We start from the raw sequence: 10,000 nt of genomic DNA, 5'->3' as shown, positions 1-10,000 counted from the left end.
ACAGAGCCTATCAGAGATAAAAGGTGAAGATGTTTCAGAAAAGTGTGGGATGTGTGGTCAGCCAGAGATGAGACAGTTTCGCATGAGCATTAATTACTGTATCAGACTGATCAGAGCGAGTGCAGTGCACTACATGTAGCATGGCGAAGTGATAAAATTGCCATCCGATCATAAGATTGAAAAGGTTGGGAGGTAACCTACAATAGATAAGTTACGGGGCAAACGCGAGGGGTGCCGGGGGCTATTTAAAATGGAAATCTAGCAAAAAGCTTCCGCTTACCTCATGTTTGGCACGACTTGTATTTGCTTTCTGCGTTAGTTAAATGGCAGCTCAAGGACAAAAATCCATTCGGAAAATGCTGTGTCTACAACAGCGAATTCCATGAGACCGTTGTCATCTTCGAGAACTTTAAAAATGAAACCGAGTAATCTCGTTCCCAGAGCCCGGGTGTGAAGTACGATGCATTGTGGGATACACTGCGAATTAAGACGATCCCCATAAGTTTTCGTGTCCCTTGTAATTCATTTCTTCGCTCGGCGAGTTAAAAATTGTGAAAAAAGCGAATTCTCTTTTTGAAATGAAATGACGCAGATATTGCCGTCCAGCATTGACGGTTTTGCAATGACGGTTTTCCAATGTAGCGCGGGTTCGATTCCCAGACTCGGCGTCATATGTGGGTTGGTTCTCTTCTCTGCTCCGAGAGGTTTTTCTCCGCGTACTCCGGTTTTCCCCTCTCCTCAAAAACCAACATTTGATTTGATATGTATTGATTTGATTTCATTTGATTTCATTTGTGCACGACCCCACAAGCTGTTCAGCTTTAAAGGGGCTAGGTCACGCAATTTTAGGCAATTTCAGCACGGATCGAATGGTCATAGAATTAACTGAAATATCAAAATAACTGTTCAAAACTATAGAAGAACTCTAACAAAACATAGGGAAGCTAAGAAGGGGGGGGGGGGGGGGGCATGGATGGACAAAAATGGAGAGGATTGAAATGGATTGAATTTGGGTAAATTTGAAAAACGTCGGCCCACCTTTTTCAAATTTATATCAGTCTACATCAAAATGTCATTTACACAGCTGGAACATTCTCAGTTGTTATGTGGCCGTGATTTTGCAAATGAAAGACTCTTTCTCTGCCAATTTGACGTTTAGAGCTCATAATTAACAAAATTAAACAAAAGTACCTAAAATAGCGTGACCTAGCCCCTTTAAAACAGTATCGTGTGAAAATAAAGGATTATTATTATTATTATTATTATTATTATTATCATTATCATTATCATTATTATTATCATTATTATTATTATTATTATTATTATTATTATTATTATTACAAGAGGTCTAAACTTGGGTGCATTGATTACTTTGACTGGGGAGTGCTCGAGATGTGATTCCACTTCATATTGGTAGTAGTAGTACCTAGCAGGAAATAATCTTATAGGACCGAAGTTTGAGGATACGAGCATATACTTTTTGAGGCCATGCGCTAGTCATTCCAAGATGGCGTTGCATGCTTAAAATGGTCTTGCTTCGGATAAATATTCTGACCAGAAAACCTTTCCTACCCTGGTCTATGAGCTATGTAGGGCTGACCCTCTAATAGTTAAAAATGCCGCAATGGTCTGGCTTCGGATCGATACCTGTGGGTTTAAAAAACGACGTGTATAGTATGCATTCTCCTACATAAAACGCAAATTACTACAGTTGTATTATCTTCTTTTCCCACAATGATCTTATTCCGGCATTTCCCCCCCATGGGAGCAGGTCCTCCGGGTTCATTCTCTGATACTAACATGTCGTTTTCCTTTTTTAGGGGTTGGGGATAGATGTTTCCGTGACCCGTCAAGGCCCTCACTTTGTAGAAGGAATTGATACCTTAATAAAGTCGAAACCGAATTCAAGGTAACAGTGAGAAGCAGCGGACTTCGACCATATTCAGGCAAAACATAATCTGAATGGATATTTAAACAACAATTCAAATCAAATCAAATCAAGTCTGTATTTGGCTCATTATAAAATATAATACATCATAGCATTATTAGTTTTCGTTCCTCAACACATTCTTTCAGTTGTATTTCATTGCCAAAATGGTCTAATACAACTAATGATCTTGCACTGTACTTGCGTTGGTGGTGAAAACCAGGTAACAATGAAAAGGCAATCACTCCGGATACCTATTTTGGAAGTTCTATCATGGGACAAAAAGGTAATGCAGGTGACTCTAAATGAATGCCAGCGAGTATATCAGTGGGATGCTATTCCAAAATCAGAAAAAACTCCAGAATAGTAAAGTAAGCTGTGACTCGCATGCCAGCTTAAGAGTAAGGCATCGGTTTCACCTTGCAACGCAAGCACAACATTTACCATGATACTTTTTTTGTGGTGATACATGTCTTGATACATGTCAATGCAACACATGCAGCAAAAGGACTATGGTATAGGTCACTTTTGTCGAATTCTCAAGACTGGAATGGAGCAAACATCGAATGATGGGTGATATAGGGAATATTTAAATGTGTATTGTTTGCCTCACATCAGCCTCTATTCGATTTTTGTTCCATCCAAAGCACAAGAGGACGAAACTGGCCATTGGCTACAATTTTATAGGTTATTGAAATTTGATTATCTGTGTGCAAGTCTGGGAAGCACCAGAGATTAACTTAGTAAATGGTGGTTCAAAATTGAAATGTGAACATTCCATTACAATAACACAATGACTAAGGGCGTTTCCATGGAATGAGACAGTTAACACAAATTTTGAAGTGGCGAAAATTTACCTGACACATGGACCTGTAACTTTAACTAGCTGCTATTTGTTGTACAAAACAAAAATAAAGCTTAGATTAGTAAATGATACTACTAAATTTGCCAGTGGAAAGACTAAGTACAGCACAGCAGAGTTTTCTTTTTTCTAAACCTCTCGAAGAATGTCAGGATATTAAGGCGAGATTTCTTTGTAAATTCATGAAAGGTACTAAACACATTCAGTCTCCAGTTCACACCAATTCTAACACTAGTCTTACGTCAGATGTGAACTTTCAACTAGCCTTAAGTTGCACTACTGTGCATTTACAATATGAAAATGTGTACTTTTGGAAAAAGTCGCATTAAGGTATCTACATTTTTTGCAGGACAGCCACTTGAGTTTTCACAACCAACTTCAATGTCAATTGATCATATGCTCAGATAATATTATTCTGCATTCTATTTGCTTTCAAAATTAATATTTCCCCAATCAGGAACAAATAATATTTCAAGTGTTGTTATTCACTGCTCCAAAACAGAATGGAAGTGTTCTTTGAATTTACTTTTGCTCTTTAAATAAATGTCAACAATTTTATGGTTTTAACTACACTACAACAAATTACAGAATACAGCACAAAACATTATGCTTACATGAAAACAGTTTAATTTACATCTATATTTAACTATAGGAAAAAACAAAGGTAGTGCTGTTGCTTTTTTTTATGAAGCTGTCTGAACTCTAATAAGGTAGGAAACATCCCCAAATTGCACAAAATCCCTCACTCATGAAGAGAGAGGGCCCGAATTCAGGTGAAACTTTGGAGAGCTTGCTCGCAGGCTACTCTTTTAATATCACTAATTGGCAAAACGAATGCCAATAAATATCCAACAGAGAGGATTAACACTTTGTTTCACTTAAGAAAAATACTTTGGTTTAGTTATATAAAAACAAGTTAACAACAAGTTAACAATCTAATTCTTGGGGTCAAGGACCTTCTTTCTTTTGTCGATCTGGTTCTTAACGAAATATTTTAAATCGGTCCATTTCCTGTGATCTAGGGCGCCATTTGCCTTAGAAATACATTGCTCACAGTCCAGTTTCCCTGGTACACGTCCTTTCCTGATCCAGTGACCAAGATACTTTAAGACAGCTTCTTTTTCTTCCCCTGTCCATGGTTTATGAGGAACTGACTCTGCAATATGAAAAAAAATCTTTTTTTTACCTTTCCCTGACATCTTTTTTTTTTTCCGTTGGTGGCTCAAGGCCCTTTCTATGGACAAAACGCTTGAACAAGGGAAGCGGGTCTGTTAAAGAGTTACTTCAAATGGCGTTCTTCTAATCAAATGCAAATCTTACGTCATCAGTGGAAATGAATTTACTTTCATAGTGAAGTTGAGATTTTAAAACGTTGCAAAAAGCCGTCGACGATAAATCTTGCACAGCGTTGGATCAGAGGAGATCGTGATAAGTCAAAATTGATTTAAAAATATTTTTGAAGTCAAGTAGTCTACTGCACGACTCGTAAAACAACACGAAGATGTATCTTTTAATTATATTTGGCTGGCCAATACCAGCATTCATCAGTAAAAGATCGAGTCATGTTGATTGATGAGCTTTTCAATGGGAATGAGTAACATATCAACTGTGTGAATTGTTGTTGCTAAGAAAGTGTTCTGAGAATGCGGTCTAACTACTAGTGGACCTGAGTATAGGGCGTCCGTGTTCATTAAAACGGTCTTTCAGGCGACATTTGGTTTCCTCAATATACTGAAGATTACATAATTTACATTGAACCATGTAAATAACATTGAGTTTATGGCTTTCACCCGTAGAATGAAAGGTGTATTCATTACGGCCGTGTTCTATATAGGGGCAGGTGGTGCAGTTTTTACTTCTGCATCGAAAAGAACTGGGAGAATTACTATTACAAGGTATTTCAGTAAATTGGGCCCTAATAAGACCGTCTTCTTAAGCGCGTCAGACCGGGGAATGTCAGAGGCCTGCTGTATTTGAGTTTTGAGGAAATTTTTGTCGAAACTACGGTTAGTTAGGTAGTTTGTTAGTTCATTTGTGCGTGTAAGTAACGCGGCGTAGTCGAAGGGCCAAGCTGTAAGGGATGGAGCGTTTGGTATCATCATGGGGGTGACAAAATGAAGTGAGAAGATATTGATGTTTGTGGGTTTGTGGGTTTGGTGTAAAGATCTGTTTCTATGGAGCCATCCTTGATTGAAACCATGACTTTCATAACAAAAGCCTTTATAAGGGCGCTTATCACGATTTGGTGCACGTCTGCCACCACGCTAACCGGTTGGAGACCATTATCAGATGTGCTCCTTATTAAACAATCTTTAAGCTTGTAGTAATAATCTAGTATTAGTGAGGTGTGTTCAACTCCTGTTTTGTCATTGATGAGTTATTATAGTATTTTTTCAGCAATGAAGGTATCACATTAAAAGTATTTTGACCATTATTTATTAAAGACAGTTACGGAATACTGGAATCAATAGACTGTCTTGCCGGACGTACAAGCGGTAAACATTACCCTCTTTAATGCTTAGAAAACACAACAATACATGCTTTATAACGCACTCTTTGTCTGGGGTATCACTATAGTTTCTAGGTGAATAGCAAGGCAGTGAGTACACCTTATGACATTAAAACTACATGTAATGTTCTGTTATGCAAAAATATTTTTTGGGATAATAGTACACTGTAATATAGTCTCCTTTGGTGGATACAAAGCGGTACAGAGCTGTGAGAAACAAGCAATTTACTCCTTTCGACCACTGCGTGTCGTCTTGGTGTCCACGAGTCAGATAGTCACTACTATGCTGTTCACCAAGAGACCATGACGGTCACCCATCCCGGTATTTAAACCCCATTCAATTGAACAGGACTTAAATACAGTAGAAAAAAACGGGAATCTGTGTTTTACACAATCGCATGATATCAAGGCCATTTGTATGGCGTTCATTACTGCTCAAAACACTTTGAGCACATTTTGGACGTACAGACACCTTTGGCAAGTCCAAGGGGTCATATTACAGTAGAAAAGATTACGCCGTAAATGTTACGTCGTGATCTTTGCGCTTCCTATTAAAGTTTGTTACCGTCACCTGGACGTGCCGGATACAAGTAGTAAATATCAATTCGTAAAATTACGACGTAATTTTCATAGGCAACCTAATTCACGTCGTAATTACGCGACTTATTAATTAGGCGACTTAGATTTTATCATATATATCAGGAACCCCTTATAAGTTTACGCATGGTGTAATTTGGTTTATAATCAGAGGCGGGTCGAGACAGGTTTAAACGTTTTACGGAACACAGTCAGAGTTTTGAAAAATATATATATTTATAAAAAAAAACTAAAATTTCCAAGCTTAATATTGAAATATCGAACCCGACAGACTCAAAAGCCCAATGAATGGCACTTTAAAGGAGTAAAGTCCAAAAGTGTTTTTTTTCCGGGTAACATATGTTCCGGAATCCCCCGAGACTCGCACTTTCGCCGCTCCTGTTATCATATTTTCCCGGCCCTGGACCATCGCTTGATGATGCTCGAATAATTACACTAAAAACGCGCAGATTTTGCTGCCAAGTGTAGTATCTGGAGAAGAATAATTTTTAATAGTATTGTGTTGGAAATAAGGAGACTAATTTATTGTTATTGTATTGGGGGGCTGAAAAGAAAAAGCAAAAGTGCAGGGGTAGTTGACAGTAGAATGAACAATAAATTGATTGCCAGTTAATTTAATACGGTAGTGAACCATTTAAAACAAGGGCGGATATAGGGAGAGGGCCTTCCTATAAAGTAGCTCGAGAATTCCAAAACGTTGCTTAAAAGGTGCTTTAAAATATTCAAAGTTCTTTTCTGTAACGAAAGTTGCTCAAAAGTTGCTTAAAAAATTAAAAAAAAAATCTGATGCAAAATATGCAATCTGTATAACGCCACTGTAGAACGCCAAAATAATACTCATAATGCAAATAGTTTCTCGGGCGAGACGGGAAAAGTTGCTCGAAATACTAAAATTTGCCAATTGACTTGCGGAAATTATAGTCGTAATTACCAATTATTAGTGCACCCCCTGCCCCACTGATAAGAAACTCAAACTGTTCTTATTAAACGACCAGAATGGTAACTTATTAAATGACATGATAACTAATTGAACACTGAGAACGTTAACTTATTAAACATTGAGAATTCTTGTACTTTGGAAGTAACAAAAACATTGAGGATGTTGACTTATTAAACACTGAAAATGATTACTAATTTAACATCGAGAACGTTAACGTGTTAAACATCGAGAATGGGCATACCTTGAAAATAACAAAAGTTAACTTATTAAGTTTACGCTGTAAATTTACGTTGTAAATTTACGACGTAAAATTCCATAGAAATTGAACTTTGTACTCTTGCGAACGGCGTAATATTACGTTGAGATTTTACGACGTAATGTTACGTGACTATAATTTTACGTTGCGTAATTACGACGTGAATTAGGTTGCCTATGAAAATTATGTCGTAATTTTACGAATTTGATATTTACTGCTTGTATTCTCGGCACGTCCAGGTGACGGTAACAAACTTTAATAGGAAGTGCAAAGATTACGACGTAACATTTACGGCGTAATCTTTTCTACTGTAATATGACCCCTGGACTTGTCAAAGGTGTCTGTACGTCCAAAATGTGCTCAAAGTGTTTTGAGCAGTAATCAACGCCATACATTTGTGCCAGCTAGCCAGTCCACGACGGCGTACAAATGCAGAAATCCTCATACCATCACAACTATTGATACCGGAGGGACACGCAAGACTAGTACTGGCACCATTACAATGTGTTTTCCTCCGTCGAACACAACAAATAGTCAAAATGAAGGTAGAAAATATTGTGCAAAAGAAGCCAACTCAATTGGAGACAACACATAACGTCTATCCTGCACATCATTTCCTATCGACCTCATTTTTAAGAGGGGGGAGTTCTAGTCCGACGTGTCCCCTAGCTATCAATGGAAAAGACCCGCTATATTCCTATATACGAGAGCCGAATTGCTGATAAGTATATACTTCAAAAGGGGTTCCAATGAAGAAGACAAAACTCACTCTTTGACTGCTTAACTGAACAATGAACTCCCTCCTTCGTTGATTTTTTCTGGCATTTCCTGCTTTGATTTCTGGTCTTCTCGGGTACTTTGTTATCAATATGAAAGACAAAAAGACAAAGTTTTCATCAAATACTCAACAGACACTAAACACACTCAGGTGACACACCCTTGACACACCTCATCATGTAACGAAAGCAGTAGTCTTGCCTAAAACTTACATTTTGCAGCAGAATTGACAGAGGTTGTGTTTTCCTTTTCTGGATCGTTGGAACCTTAAAATGACAAAGCATGGCAAGTCTTAGCACCCATTTCAAATAGCGCTGATAAATAGTATTTATTGAAGTACTTTAAAATGACTCGCTTTCAATAACTGCGTGGCTCGCATGTTGATTCTCGGCTCATGTTGACTCGTGGCTCGCTTGCTGGCATATTATACACATTCCAAGGCGGGTGGTGAAGTAGAAGAAAAATGTTAATCTTGTATATAATATCAACAGTGATTACAAAAATAAAATTTAAATCCAAAGAAAACACAACACTGATTGCAAAGAATATGAATGAAAAGATATTCAATACATATAGGTATATCATTTTAAGTTTAAAGATGGAGAGTTGCATAATACATAGATTCCAAGAAGAACAAGCTGAACCCGCACATCTTTATACCTCCAGTGCAAGAAGACTAAAAAAGCTACTCACACCAAAATTCTATATCCAGGTCAATGCCGGAGACAAGGCATTTTTCCAGATGAACTATTAGTATCACAACTATACTGGTGGTAACTTAAAAGATACATGTATTTTAAATTACTTTGAAAAGGTTACATGTTCTTTTCAAATCTATGCCTAAGGGCGAGGAGAGAATGGTTACATATCATCAAGTTTGGGAAACAACAAAAAATAGGGACTGAAGGATCTTACCCTGTGCTGGCTTTCCCATGGAACTGTTAACACTTCGCTCAGCTGGATCTTTTGCTCACATTTTCCCAGATTTGGTTTCTTTGCTTCTAGCTGTACAAAATAACAATGCATTAACCTGCCTGCTCCCATAATCGACCATTTGGTAGAAAAGAACATTCCTTGCACATTGTTTCCCTCAACCATTGTTGCCACAGACACAGGATTTTGAAATTCCCTGACTTTTCCCTGACAAATGTAAAATTTCCCTGACCAACTAAATTTTAAAAGATCACAAATTAGTCCTGGTAATGGCCTCAAACCATTTATTTATGTTTTTGGAAAGTCACATGCAGAGTACAGTTTATTAACATAACATAGAAAACATCAGCTTCTCGTTTAATTCCTACCAATCCAACCAATTTCATGTCCTTAAAATGTCACAAACAATTGAAAATGTTAGAAAACAGGGAAAACAGAAGAAAAACAAATCGTATGATTTCATTAAAAAACATCACTGAGTTGGCAATAAAGAAGTTAAGACTCTGAAAATTTAATTTTTCCCTGACTTCTCTCAAAGAACTAAATTTTCCCTGACTCAGAGTGAAATTCCCCGACTTTTCTTTAACCTTAAAGATTTTTTCCCCTGACCATTTCCTGACCGTAGCAACCACGTCAAATACTCAAATACTGCCTAAGCAAGATATCAAGCTAGCATGGCTATAAAATAATTGTCACGTCTTTATAATCATATACAGTGCGTTCATTTCAAATGGATCACTGGCGATGTCTGACTGCGGTGACATAAAACACTACTTTTAAATAATTTTAGCTATATTTTGACAATGTAATTACAACTACATCGCATCGGAACAGGTAAGGGAGATACAAAATTTTAGTTCTTGAAAATGTAAAGAATTTTGTTGTTCTCCCGACCTATTAATAGGACGCATATTTTGGAGACAAAAAACTCTTGCAACCCTAATTAAGTGATTGGCTTGATATGAATGTTCACTTTGGGGAAGCAGGTGTTGGTAGGGTGCAAAATTACCATCTCTGACTTCCTTACTTTTACCTCCAAAACATAACCCCTATCACTATCAATAAATGTTTAAACAACATAATTGCAAAATACTTTGCTTATCATGTTTAGTCACTCTATTTCTGACAGTGCTAGTACTGGAGGAAAAGTCACCTGAGGTAGTTCCTTCAGCAGTCTCAGTTGAACTTTCAACATCATC

The 10,000-nt window shown here is 37.4% G+C and overlaps 1 protein-coding gene and 1 long non-coding RNA gene across 2 annotated transcripts in view; both read right to left on the bottom strand.

Annotated features, from left to right (window-relative positions):
* The window catches only part of LOC138024275 (uncharacterized), a 17,877-nt gene extending 17,448 nt beyond the window's left edge, over positions 1-429 (bottom strand). Inside the window, exon 1 of the long non-coding RNA XR_011126954.1 lies at positions 281-429. This is a non-coding gene — a long non-coding RNA (uncharacterized lncRNA). The remainder of the gene's footprint in view (positions 1-280) is intronic.
* Positions 430-2,392: 1,963 nt separating this feature from the next.
* On the bottom strand, positions 2,393-9,217 carry LOC138024271 (uncharacterized). The gene is made up of 4 exons (XM_068871431.1): positions 8,784-9,217; positions 8,081-8,134; positions 7,861-7,947; positions 2,393-3,945 (listed from the first exon to the last, which is right to left on the bottom strand). The coding sequence occupies exons 1-4, from the start codon at positions 8,800-8,802 to the stop codon at positions 3,725-3,727; spliced, it is 381 nt and encodes a 126-aa protein (XP_068727532.1). The 5' UTR covers positions 8,803-9,217; the 3' UTR covers positions 2,393-3,724.
* Positions 9,218-10,000: the final 783 nt, after the last annotated feature.

Source organism: Montipora capricornis, chromosome 2 (genome assembly GCF_036669925.1).
Source record: "Montipora capricornis isolate CH-2021 chromosome 2, ASM3666992v2, whole genome shotgun sequence".
In the NCBI taxonomy this organism is placed as follows: domain Eukaryota; kingdom Metazoa; phylum Cnidaria; class Anthozoa; order Scleractinia; family Acroporidae; genus Montipora; species Montipora capricornis.
The sequence above is the reverse complement of the archived record's forward strand: the minus strand, read 5'-3'. Positions and strand labels throughout refer to the sequence as shown.

Excerpts from the sequence above, each read along its gene's own strand:
- LOC138024271 (XM_068871431.1), bottom strand. Across the intron at positions 7,948-8,080 it reads TGTCAATTCTGCTGCAAAAT|TACCCGAGAAGACCAGAAAT; the intron begins GTAAGTTTTAGG and ends TTGATAACAAAG. Across the intron at positions 3,946-7,860 it reads TTCAGTTAAGCAGTCAAAGA|AGTCAGTTCCTCATAAACCA; the intron begins GTGAGTTTTGTC and ends TTCATATTGCAG.